Source organism: Coregonus clupeaformis, chromosome 8 (assembly GCF_020615455.1).
Source record: "Coregonus clupeaformis isolate EN_2021a chromosome 8, ASM2061545v1, whole genome shotgun sequence".
Taxonomy (NCBI): domain Eukaryota; kingdom Metazoa; phylum Chordata; class Actinopteri; order Salmoniformes; family Salmonidae; genus Coregonus; species Coregonus clupeaformis.
The window spans coordinates 49,549,633-49,563,329 of record NC_059199.1 but is presented as its reverse complement, the minus strand read 5'-3'; the positions used below and the strand labels follow the sequence as shown (position 1 = coordinate 49,563,329).

Here is a 13,697-nt window from a genome sequence, read left to right as displayed (position 1 = left end):
TTTTTACGATTTATATTTTGGTCAACTTTGACTTTTACTCCACTACATTCCTCAGGAAAATAATGTACATTTTATTCCATAAATTTTCCCTGACAACCAAAAGTACTCGTTACATTTTGAATGATTAGCAGGACATGAAAATGGTCTAATTCACACACTTATCAAGAGAACATCCCTGGTCATCCCTACTGCCTCTGATCTGGCAGACTCACTAAACACTTCCTTCATTTGTAAATGATATCTGAGTGTTGGAGCGTGCCCCTGGCTATCCGTAAATTTAAAAAACAAGAAAATGGTGCCGTGTGGTTTGATTAATATAAGGAATTTGAAATGATTTATACTTTTACTGCTACTTTTGATACTTAAGTATATTTTAGCGATTACATTTACTTTTGTTACTTAAGTAGATTTAAAACCAAATACTTTTACTCAAGTAGTATTTTATTGGATGACTTTCACTTTTACTTGAGTCATTTTCTATTAAGGCATCTTTACTTTTACTCAAGTATGACAATTGGGTACTTTTTCCACCACTGCTCTTCACACCATGATATAATTTATAATATTTATAACTGATAGTCTCACTCTTCACACCATGATATATAATATGTATAACTGATGGGGATACATGCAGCCTGGGTTAGATACTACATTATATGATGATGACTATATAGAGGAATATATTATTCCTTAGTGTATCATGTAATACAGTCTCTAAGATCTAGTCTGTGTCCCAAATGGTACTCTGTTCCCTACAAGCATGTCTGTTACAAATTGACTCCAGCTCAAATCAATGGATATGCTTACAGGTGGAACTTCTCATATAATGTAAAGGATTATGGCTCAAACCAATGGATTTACATCAATTAAATGTCATGGATGCAACACACATAGCCTACAGTTACAGCAGTTTTCTATATTCCTGAGCTGACAAATAAAGAGATGTGTTGCCAATTAGACACACTTTCTCTCACACACACACACACACACACACACACACACACACACACACACACACACACACACACACACACACACACACACACACACACACACACACACACACACACACACACACACACACACACACACACACACACAGTACCTATCAGACAGTGAACACATTGAAGAAACAGTACAGAACTGTATGAGTCAACAGGAGAGAACAGAAGTGTCTTAGACAGAAAAATAACTTTCACACATTTACCAGGGTCACTGCTTTAGATCATTGCCAGTTTCACCAAAACCACCTTCATTTTAGGTCCCAGTCACAATGTGTACGACAGTGTATTGGAATGACTTTAGTTCTTAGAATACATTTCAAACACACTTAGAGCCACAGTCTGTAATATTCCCAGTAAACTCAACTCATGAGATATAGCCACTGATTTAGAAGAATTGTACTTATTAAATCTAGCTTCAAATCATGTTTAAGAAAGGAATGTTACTCAAATGGAATGATATTCATTGAGCACATTGCACAACATTGTAGAAATCAAGTGTATCTGTGAAAATGTCATGAAATGCATAATTCAGTTAGTTCACATTTTGTTGGTGGTAATATGCACGTTGCAGTGTGGCTTTGATATAAAGTGGGACCATAATAACTAATGGTATTTAATTGATGGAGAGGCCATTGCAATGAAAGATGTGGGAGAGAAAGATGCAGTCTGGGAAAGAGAGAGGGTAAGAGAGGGAGGGAGGGAGAAAGAGGGAGAGAAATGCAGACAGAGAGAGAGTGTGGCACAGGACATTGTGTCGGATGAGTCACGACATCCTGGGGATTCCTCTCTCTTTCATTCTACATTCATTCTCTTCTTCTTTACTCTCTCTCTTTATCACTTTACATGTTCTTATACTTCAATCTCTCTTTTTTTTCTCATCCCTAATCCTCTCTCCCTCTCTCTCAAGGCTTTCCCTCCCTGATCCCGCACCTCTCCCCTTCTCCTCCTTTTCCTTCCTCTACCTCTCTCTCTGTCTCTCTCTCTCTTCAATCCATTCTCCAGCTGTTATATAGCATCTCACCCTCTCTGTTCAGTCTTCCTTTTCCAAGTCTCCCTCACTCCCTCGCTCCCTCACTCCTCTCACATTAGCGCAGCTGTTAAACCCCTCCCTTCCCCTCTCTCATTCTTTTGTCTCCCCCTCTCTATACCTCCCCTATATCTTTCTCTCTCCCTCTGCCTCCATGTTTGACTCTCTGGTGCTACGTTCTCCCTCTCAGTCTCAGTCTCACTCTCAGTCTCTTTCACACCCTTGTTCTCTCTTGCCTCCCTTTTTTTTCTGACTCTCCCTCTCTCTCCATTCGCTCCCTCTCTCTCTCTCTCTCTCTCTCTCTCGCCTTGAGCCACTGACACTTTCCTTCCCTCTCTTCCTCTCCAGTACACTCTTCCACCGTCACACACAGGCACACACAAACGCACGCTCTCTCTCTCTCACACACACACACACTCTCTCTCTCTCTCTCTCTCTCTCTCTCTCTCTCACACACAGATAGACACACACACAGTTTTTCTGCCTCACACTAACACCCATTCGCTCTCAGTCTCTCTCTCCTTTCTGACGAGGGAACATGTTGCCTAGGAGCAGCAGGAGCAGTGTGCTACACGTGGAGACAGCCTCCTCTCTCTGTGTCTGACTGTAGTAAACCAGGGACAGGAGGAAGAAAGAAGGGTTGGCAATCCGTTTCGGACCTGTCTCTTTTTTCTGTGTCTGACCAGACTCATTGAGGAAGAGGAGGAGGAGAAGAAAGATAGGAAAAGGATCAGCACGCAGAGGGATTCAGGATTTGATTGTGACTGTGAGTCTGTCCAAACTCACAGAGGTGGACTAGCGAGAGGAAGAAGAGGAGGAGGAAGAGCAGGAGGAGAAGAGCCAGGATTCGTTTGTTTATCTGACAAAACTCCCCAAAGAGGAAGAAGAGGAGAGAGCCTCCTCGGAGGACCTATAGGCTACTGTTCGACGTCCATTTGGGACAACTGGGGTAGTGGGTTTGGACCGGGACTTGGCACACCCCCCGAAGTTGCTACCATGTGGCAGGAGGCCTTACGGACACGGGGGCGCTACCTTCTGGAACGTGGGGGAGAGGGGGGAGACGGGGGAGACGCCCTGGGGGATGTGTTTGTAGGTTTTGGGGAGACCCCGACACAGGGACAGGTGTGTGTGGGGGGACAGAAGACCCAGGACTGGCTGTATGAGTCCTACTACCGTATGAGCCAACAACACCCTCTCATCGTGTTCCTACTGCTCATAGTGATGGGAGCATGCCTCGCTCTACTGGCCGTGTTCTTTGCCTCCGGACTGGTGAGTATGTGTGTGTGGAGGGCAGTGTGTGTGTGTGTGTGTCTGGTGTTATACAATACAGAGCTCTATTGACTGATTGGAGTGGTGCAGAATTTGACAACAGGGCTTCTTTCAAGTGCTGTTTCTGCTGTGTGAGTGGTGATTTGATGACACACACACACTTCAAGAGCGCTGCCTATAACTGAAGTGTTTTTTCACTATTGTTTGTGTCTCAGCATGTATGTGACAGAGAGAGATGAAAAGGGAGAGCGAGGGTAGAAATAGAGAGAGAAAGAAAGAAAGAGAGTGATGAAAAGAGAGAGAAAGAGAGAAAGAGATATAGAAACCTGGTCAGACTGTGTGATTTTCGTTCAGTCCATTTATGTGTTTTTCCTTGGCTGAATATTATAACACCTCTCACCTCCCACAGTGTAAACACACACACACCTCGCAGCAGCAGCAGAAAAGTTACAGTATTGCAGAATCAGCAACCGAGCCCAACCAGCCCAAAGCTGTTTTCAGTGTAATTCATAACTCATGATATTCCTGGATGGATGTGAGCAATAACATATAGTGGGATTCAATGCGGGATTCAACCCTAGAACTCTACGGTACTAGAGGGATGACTAGTCAACAGGGTTGACTCCCATGGGAGATTTATCAAGGACCGTTACAATATATAGCATGTATAGTAGGTCAACGTGGAGCATGTATGTTCTGTCCTCCAACAATTCCTTCTTTACTTCCCCTGAGGGGAATAAGCAGTGTTGTAGTAGTCTCGAGTCCAATCTAGAGACCACATTTTGATTGTCTCGGTCTTGTCTCGGTGTCGGATACATTTGTACTCGGTCTTGACTCGGTCTCGGACATTAAGGACAAGTAATTTCTTCCCGAGACCAGCGGAGTAAAAAAAACTCCTAATTATCAGCTTCCATTCAATAAGCGCATAAAACTGCTTCCGCAGGCCAAATATTGACACACATTTCTTGAAACATTAATACCTGAACAGTCATGATATATATTATAAACATGTTTGCGCAGTGACGAACCTATTGGACCTAGGCCTTTGTTTTTTGTGATTAAACAGCGCCGGAGAAGATGGCTGCCGTTTTACAGCCCTCTAACCAATTGTACTATTATGTGTGTTTTTCCGCGTTATTTGTAATTTATTTTGTACATAATGTTTATGCCATCGTCTCTTATAACCAAAAAGAGCTTCTGGATATCAGGACAGCGATTACTCACCTCGCATTGGACGAAGACTTTTTCTTCAACGAGTCGGACGCGAAGGATATTCTACAGACACCCGGCAAGGCCCAGATCCCCGTCATTCGCCTGAGGAAGAGACGGAGATATCGTGGGACGTAGGTCGGGGTGCCTTGTAAGATCCGACGGCGAGCCGAGTAAACTGCCTCTCCCATCAATACTATTAGCCAACGTTCAATCTTTTGAGAATAAAATTGACGATTTAAGATTACGGTTATCCTACCAACGGGACATTAAAAACTGTAATATCTTATGTTTCACGGAGTCGTGGCTGAACGACAACAATGATACCATTCAGCTAGCAGGCTACACGCTACATCGGCAGGACAGAACGGCTGGCTCCGGTAAGACAAAGGGTGGCGGTCTCTGTATATTTGTAAACAACAGCTGGTGTACAAAATCAAATACTAAGGAAGTCTCGAGGTTTTGCTCGCCTGAGGTAGAGTATCTTATGATAAGCTGTAGACCACACTATTTACCAAGAGAGTTTTCAGCTATATTTTTCATAGCTGTCTATTTACCACCACAAACCAATGCTGGCATTAAGATTGCACTGAATGAGTTGTACAAGGCCATTAATCAACAGGAAAACGCTCACCCAGATGCAGCGCTCCTAGTGGCCGGGGACTTTAATGCAGGGAAACTTAAATCCGTTCTACCTAATTTCTACCAGCATGTCAAATGTGCAACCAGAGGGAAAAAAACTCTAGACCACCTTTACTCCACACACAGAGACGCATACAAAGCTCTCCCCTCGCCCTCCATTTGGCAAATCTGACCATAACTCTATCCTCCTGATTCCTGCTTATAAGCAAAAACTGAAGCAGGAAGCACCAGTGATTCGGTTAATAAAAAAGTGGTCAGATGACGCAGATGCCAAGCTACAGGACTGTTTTGCTAGCACAGACTGGAACATGTTCCGGGATTCTTCAGACAGCATTGAGGAGTACACCACATCAGTCACTGGCTTCATCAATAAGTGCATCGATGATGTCGTCCCCCACAGTGACCGTACGTACATACCCCCCAACCAGAAGCCATGGATTACAGGCAACATCCGCACTGAGCTAAAGGGTAGAGCTGCCGCTTTCAAGGAACGGGACTCTAACCCGGAAGCTTATAAGAAATCCCGCTATGACCTCCGACGAACCATCAAACAGGCAAAGAGTCAATACAGGTCTAAGATTGAATCATACTACACTGGCTCTGACGCTCGTCGGATGTGGCAGGGCTTGAAAACTATTACAGACTACAAAGGGAAGCACAGCCGCGAGCTGCCCAGTGACACAAGCCTACCAGACGAGCTAAACCACTTCTATGCTCGCTCGAGGCAAGCAACACTGAAGCATGCATGAGAGCACCAGCTGTTCCGGACGACTATGTGATCACGCTCTCCGTAGCCGATGTGAGTAAGACTTTTAAGCAAGTCAACATTCACAAGGCCGCTGGGCCAGACGGATTACCAGGGCGTGTACTCCGAGCATGTGCTGACCAACTGGCAAGTGTCTTCACTGACATTTTCAACATGTCCCTGACCGAGTCTGTAATACCAACATGTTTCAAGCAGACCACCATAGTCCCCGTGCCCAAGAACTCTAAGATAACCTGCCTAAATGACTACCGACCCGTGGCACTGACGTCTGTAGCCATGAAGTGCTTTGAAAGACTGGTCATGGCTCACATCAACAGCATAATCCCAGAAACCCTAGACCCACTCCAATTTGCATACCGCCCCAACAGATCCACAGATGATGCAATCTCTATCGCACTCCACACTGCCCTTTCCCACCTGGACAAGAGGAACACCTACGTGAGAATGCTATTCATTGACTACAGCTCAGCATTCAACACCATAGTGCCCTCTAAGCTCATCACTAAGCTAAGGATCCTGGGACTAAACACCTCCCTCTGCAACTGGATCCTGGACTTCCTGACGGGCCGCCCCCAGGTGGTAAGGGTAGGTAACAACACATCTGCCACACTGATCCTCAACACGGGGGCCCCTCAGGGGTGCGTGCTCAGTCCCCTCCTGTACTCTCTGTTCACCCATGACTGCATGGCCAGGCACGACTCCAACACCATCATTAAGTTTGCCGACGACACAACAGTGGTAGGCCTGATCACCGACAACGATGAGACAGCCTATAGGGAGGAGGTCAGAGATCTGGCCGTGTGGTGCCAGGACAACAACCTCTCCCTCAACGTGACCAAGACAAAGGAGATGATTGTGGACTACAGGAAAAAAAAAGAGGACTGAGCACGCCCCCATTCTCATCGACGGGCTGTAGTGGAACAGGTTGAGAGCTTCAAGTTCCTTGGTGTCCACATCACCAACGAACTATCATGGTCCAAGCACACCAAGACAGTCGTGAAGAGGGCACGACAAAGCCTATTCCCCCTCAGGAGACTAAAAAGATTTGGCATGGGTCCTCAGATCCTCAAAAATTCTACAGCTGCACCATCGAGAGCATCCTGACTGGTTGCATCACCGCCTGGTATGGCAACTGCTTGGCCTCTGACCGCAAGGCACTACAGAGGGTAGTGCGTACGGCCCAGTACATCACTGGGGCAAAGCTCCCTGCCATCCAAGACCTCTATACCAGGCGGTGTCAGAGGAAGGCCCTCAAAATTGTCAAAGACTCCAGCCACCCTAGTCATAGACTGTTCTCTCTCTGCTACCGCACGGCAAGCGGTACCGGAGTGCCAAGTCTAGGTCCAAAAGACTTCTCAACAGCTTCTACCCACAAGCCATAAGACTCCTGAACAGCTAATCATGGCTACCCGGACTATTTGCACTGCCCCCCCCACCCCATCCTTTTTACGCTGCTGCTACTCTGTTAAGTATTTATGCATAGTCACTTTAACTCTACCCACATGTACATATTACCTCAACTACCTCAACTAGCCGGTGCCCCCGCACATTGACTCTGCACCGTTACCCCCCTGTATATATAGCCTCCCTACTGTCACTTTATTTTACTTCTGCTCTTTGTTTTTCTCAACACTTTTTTTTTTTTGTTGTTGTTTTATTCTTACTTTTTTTGTTTAAAATAAACGCACTGTTGGTTAAGGGCTGTAAGTAAGCATTTCACTGTAATGTCTGCACTTGTTGTATTCGGCGCATGTGACCAATAAAATTTGATTTGATTTGATTTGAGTGTGTGACAGGTTCGTGATGCTGAAAGGACAGCAACCGTAATACCAGCGCACTCATGTAGGAGAGTGCACTTTTTGTAAAACACAAAGGGCCAGTGGTGTAGTGGAGGGTATATGCAGGTATATTCCGTATACCCACTTTGTTTTCAGTGGGCATTACATATACTCACTTCTTAATCCCCACTTATGCGTATCAAAGCAGTGTAGTGGAGGTATATGACTTATGTAGTACAATAGTGAAATCATGCACAAAGTAGCCTACACAATCGCAAAGCACGTGAAAAATATTGACATGTGCTCCGCGCACACATCCTAGTTTAAACCGAATATCATCTGTAGGTAGCGAGAGCACGCAGCTTACAAAATAATGTCATCTGTAGCTGGTAGGTAGGAAAGACATGCAAACCTTGTATTGAAAAAGCTTGGCCCGAAATCTTTGTTAGTAGTCTATATTTGTGATCTGCAATTCAGTCATCATGTGCTGTTTGCATCAGGGGCGTAGGCATGAGTGGGCCTGGGTGGACACAGGCCGACCCGCTAGGGAGTGAGACCATGCCAGGCCCACCAAATCAGATTGGGCAAAAACAAAATAATAATACATTATTATTACAAAAAACACAGTTCCACTCACCAGATGATAATAATTTGAAACAACCCTTTCCTGCAGTCATTGAACAAAAGCATCCTCTTTGGCCTCATGGGTGGAATGTTATTGATATTTTTCATAATTTCATAATTAATAATGATTATTTTTAAAAATCCGGTGTTTCTATGTCAAACAGTTTTGTTATATTTCAGTCTTCTGTGATGTACAGTTCCAGTCAAAAGTTTGGACACACCTACTCATTCAAGGGTTTTTCTTTATTTTTTACTATTTTCTACATTGTAGAATAATAGTGAAGACATCAAAACTATGAAATAACACATATGTAGTAACCAAAAAGTGTTACATTAATCAAAATCTATTTGAGATTTGAGATTCTTCAAATACCCACCCTTTGCCTTTGTCTCTTGGCATTTTCTCAACCAGCTTCACCTGGAATGCTTTTCCAATAGTCTTGAAGGAGTTCCCACATATGCTGAGCACTTGTTGACTGCTTTTCCTTCACTCTGCGGTCCGACTCATCCCAAACCATCTCAATTGGGTTGAGGTCGGGGGATTGTGGAGGCCAGGTCATCTGATGCAGCACTCCAACTTCTTGGTAAAATTGTACAGCCTGGAGGTGTGTTGGGTCATTGTCCTGTTGAAAAACAAATGATAGTCCCACTAAGCCCAAACCAGATGGGATGGCGTATCGCTGCAGAATGCTGTGGTAGCCATGCTGGTTAAGTGTGCCTTGAATTCTAAATAAATCACAGACAGTGTCACCAGCAAAGCACCCCTACACCATAACACCTCCTCCTCCATGCTTTACGGTGGGAAATACACATGCAGAGATTATCCGTTCACCCGCACCGCGTCTCACAAAGACACGGCGGTTTGAACCAAAAATCTCAAAGTTGGACTCCAGACCAAAATACATATTTCCACCGGTCTAATGTCCATTGCTCGTGTTTCTTGGCCCAAGCAGGTCTCTACTTCTTACTGGTGTCCTTTAGTAGTGGTTTCTTTGCAGCAATTCGACCATGAAGGCCTGATTCACACAGTCCCCTCTGAACAGTTGATGTTGAAATGAGTCTGTTACTTGAACTCTGTGAAGCATTTATTTGGGCTGCAATTTCTGAGGCTGGTAACTCTAATGAATTTATCCTCTGCAGCAGCGGTAACTCTGGGTCTTCCATTCTTGTGGCGGTCCTCATGAGAGCCAGTTTCATCATAGCGCTTGATTGTTTTTGCGACTGTACTTGAAGAAACTTTCAAGTTCTTGAAATTTTCCGGATTGACTGACCTTCATGTTTTAAAGTAATGATGGACTTTCGTTTCTCTTTGATTATTTGAGCTGTTCTTGCCATAAAATGGACTTGGTCTTTTACCAAATAGGGATATCTTCTGTAAAAATAAAGAAAAACCCTTGAATGAGTAGGTGTGTCCAAACTTTTGACTGGTAGTGTATATAAAGTGTAATATTGTGATGCAAACAAAAAAATGTAATACATTTCAACTCTATATCTGACATCGTACAGGTGTCTTTTTGTATGCCCATAACCATGTGTGTGAGGTGTATACTTTTGTTTCAAAGTAGATTTGTTTAAGACTACCAAGAATAACTATGTGTGACCCTGATTTAGCACACTGCAGTAAAAGGTTTTAACTTGTTGTTGAAAGTTATTCTTGAAAAGGGAGAAGCTAACAAATTAGCAACAACATCCTCTTCGGTAACACCTGGTGCAGCCACTGCAAACTAGCCTACAACAAAAGATAGCTAGCTAGACTGTGGGAAAACTACTGCTCGCTATTGCGCAGTGACCTGTTGGCCTTTGAGAAGGCAGAAGTTTTGCCCTAATACAGTTGAATGGCAGATGCCTTTGATCTAGCTTCTGATGACCTAGCCAATGGTTGACTTAGCTACAGCGCCTAGATTTATCTCCCCAGAGAAGACCAAAGAAAAATCCTGATTGAATATTTTTTGCTCTTCAGTATTAACCGTTTCCTTTCCAACAAAAACTGATGAGATTAAATCAGTATATTATTAAATATAATAATATAATTTGAATTATTATTCATATTATTTTATAAATCCTTAGCCCTTTTCTAAAGGCCCTCATTGTTCCCCACTCTGTTTGGGTTAGTAGTCATTTGTAGAGTGGCTCTATTTGCCCTCAGCATTTAGCGTTTTTTTGGTCTCGGTCTTGACTCGGTCTTGGACCCCTTGTCCCCTCTCCGGTCTTGGTCTTGACTTGGACTCGATTTACTACAGTCTTGAATCGGTCTCACTTTAGGTGGGACAAGGGGTCCAAGACCGAGTTATAAATAAAGTTGTAATATAGGCCTAATAATCATATAAACCTAGCAGAGGATTTTATCTAAAGTGGCTTACAGTATAATGAATGCATACGTCTTTGTGTATGATTCCAGTGGGAACTGAAACCCAAAACCTTGGCATTGCTAGCGACATGCACTTACTTAATGAGAAACACAGAACAGAATATATTGTACTGAATTGAACTCTGCTATACACTGTCTAAAAGAAGAACTCCAGCCAAGCTCATATTATCAGGCTGCCAGAATGCTATTATATCATCAAAGCTAGCTGCTAGTTTCTAGGTGTATCTTTATGCCATTTCTCCTGTCTTCTCTCTCTCTCTCTGATCCATTTCAGGAACACTCCAGCAACATTGACAGAACCAAAGTGGGTTGTTCTTAGAATGTATGAACCACAGTGGGTTGTTTTTCAAAGATTTTCCTTTCACCTTATCAAAAACATTCCTGGAATAATATTCTTGACTAGATCCTGAATGATTGATTATGATGTCACCTTATCAATTACGTCATATTTCGTTCCAATTCAAACATTACATTCTCAGCTGGGGGGCAAAAGTGCATTACAGTGCAAAACACCACTGGACTACACCTCTATCTCTCAATATAAGCCACCATTGTATTAGATATAAAATATTTTATATAAAGTAAAAGTGTACTAGCTATACCTGAAAAGTATGTGTGGTTTATATAAATGTCTCATCCATTGTGGGCTCTGCCTGTCAAGCAGCAGAAGGGTGCATTTGCCCATGTATTGTAGCTAGCTAGAAAAATTGTTTGCAAGCTAGCTTGAAACTTTGTAAAGTTGCCTAAACATTGTGGTAAGTTAGCTATGTATTTTTTTCTCTAACGTACCTAAGCAAGCTAGCATATTTATCCCTTTACATGAATACTGATCATGAAAAGCATACAGTTACATGCTGTAACTCAGATTATGTAGCTAAATGTGCGCAATTGCTTTGCATGGAATAATCTGAAATTTGTAGTTCTGGCTGTGCTTTTAAAGAGGTGATCATATTACAACTAAATAATTGTAGCATTTCTTAAGCAATCCCTTGAAAACCGCAATCAGTTGTCAATAGTTTTAGCGGAAATGGGGGTCTACCTTCCCCCCAGCAGGCAAATCAAACATTCTGCACCTTATTGTGACATTTATTGATAACAACCTTTGTATTGTTGTCATTACTGTGTAATGTACCTGTCATAGAAATTGAATATTTATATGGTTCCTGTATCGTTCTAGTATGAATGTTCTAGGCACATCACCCATCAGCTAAGAAGAATCTTAGATCAAATATGGTCAGTCTCTTCAGGGCCGGCCCTAGCCTTTTGGGGACCCTGAGCGAGATTTGGGGGGGCCCCACCTTGAGGCAAAACATTTTAGTGGCCCCTCTCTTGACGGTAGAGAGAAAAATTGAAGTTTGAAAGTTCATTTCCTGCAATTCTACACGTTTTGCCATGAGGCATAGAGAACATTTTACAGTTTTAAAGCAAGTTTTCTGCCATTCTACACATTTTGCCATGGGGTGGAGATACATTTTTGCCATTTTAAAGCTAATTTCCTGCAATTCTACACATTTTGTAATAACTTATGCCATGTTAACATGATATCTGGGGGCTCCCTGGAGGTGAGGGACCCTGGGCACATGCCCTGTGTGCCCAGTCAGTATTCGGCCGTGATTACTACAAGTTTAGATAGTTGGCTAGACTAAATACCAATAAAAAAATTGTTAGCTGACATGGCGAATTGAGTGACTGTCAGTGACTGACATAACGAGAGAAAAACTGCTGATGCACAACCAAATTTCGAAATTGCACCTGGTGTATTCTACTATTCTTACTCTATATAGTAAGTTGAGACCCTGACTGAGTCCTTTTTTGGGGGGGCCGCTTATGTTGCTTATGCTGGAACCATCCCTGAGTCTCTCTCTCTGCTCTCTCTCTCTCCCTCGCCTCTCTTTTAATCTCTCTCTGCATCTCTCTTCTTCTCTCTCTCTCTCTCTCTTCTCTCTCTCTCTCTCTCTCTCTCTCTCTCTCTCTCTCTCTCTCTCTCTCTCTCTCTCTCTCTCTCTCTCTCTCTCTCTATTTTCCTCTCTGTCTCTGTCACATAGCCTACATACTAACACACAAACAATAGAGAGAGAGCACTCCAGTAAGAGTCGTGTTTAAAGCGCTCTTACAGTGCGCGCGCGTATGTGTGTTTGTGTGTATTGGAGAGGATGTTGTTGTATGTGTTGTCAGCACAACCACAGAAGCCTGACCAAAACACCACTAATACTGCTGAAATGTCAGGCACAAAAACATGCTCTTTTATCTTATTCAACTGATCTGGGATTTTTCTATAACCAGACCCTCCCTCCCTCCCTCCTTGTGTATGTGTGTGTGTGAGTGTGTGTGTGTCTGCATGCTCACATGTTCACACGTGTGTGTGTACGTTTGTGCGTGCGTGTGTGTGTTGTGAAGTTTTTACCCTGAAACCCTGCCTCTGCTGTATCTCAGGAAGTCTCTCATTTCCTACCGAAGCTTATCTTGTGTTTTCAGAGCAAATATCCCTGAGGATTGTTCTTTCATGTAGTCCTGAGATTGCATTGATTTAAAAACGTGTGCGGGTGTGTGCATGTGTGTGTGTGTGTGTGTAACCAGGCGATAACATACAGTAATCTAGTTGAGCTCAATAAAATAAAATCACAATTAATAACATGACAAATTGGGAATCTGGGAAAAGATCATCCATAAACAAAGGTATGTGGACACCCCTTCAAATTAGTGGATTCGGCTATTTCAGCCACACCCGTTGCTGATAGGTGCCTAAAATTGAGCACACAGCCATGCAATCTCCATAGACAAACATTGATAGTAGGCTGGCCTTACTGAAGAGCTCAGTGACTTTTAAAGTGGCACCGTCATAGGATTCCATCTTTCCAACCAGTTAGAGCTGCCCCAGGCAACTGTAGGTGCTGTTATTTTGAAGAGGAAACGTATAGGAGCAACAGCGGCTCAGCAGCAAAGTGGTAGGCCGTACAAGCTCACAAAATCGTCTGTCCTCGGTTCCAAACTACCTCTGGAAGCAACATCA

At 43.4% G+C, this 13,697-nt stretch overlaps 1 protein-coding gene across 3 annotated transcripts in view; it reads left to right on the top strand.

Annotated features, from left to right (window-relative positions):
- The first annotated feature begins 2,517 nt into the window (after positions 1-2,517).
- LOC121571883 (adenylate cyclase type 2) overlaps positions 2,518-13,697 on the top strand; it is a 74,603-nt gene continuing 63,423 nt past the window's right edge. For 2 of the 3 annotated variants that reach the window (XM_041883663.2, XM_041883662.2), the window contains exon 1: positions 3,127-3,300. In XM_041883663.2, the coding sequence (XP_041739597.2) occupies positions 3,208-3,300 (93 nt within the window). In that variant the 5' untranslated portion in view covers positions 3,127-3,207. Of the gene's footprint in view, positions 3,301-13,697 lie in introns of all 3 variants that reach the window. The other variant, XM_041883660.2, reaches the window with a different exon arrangement.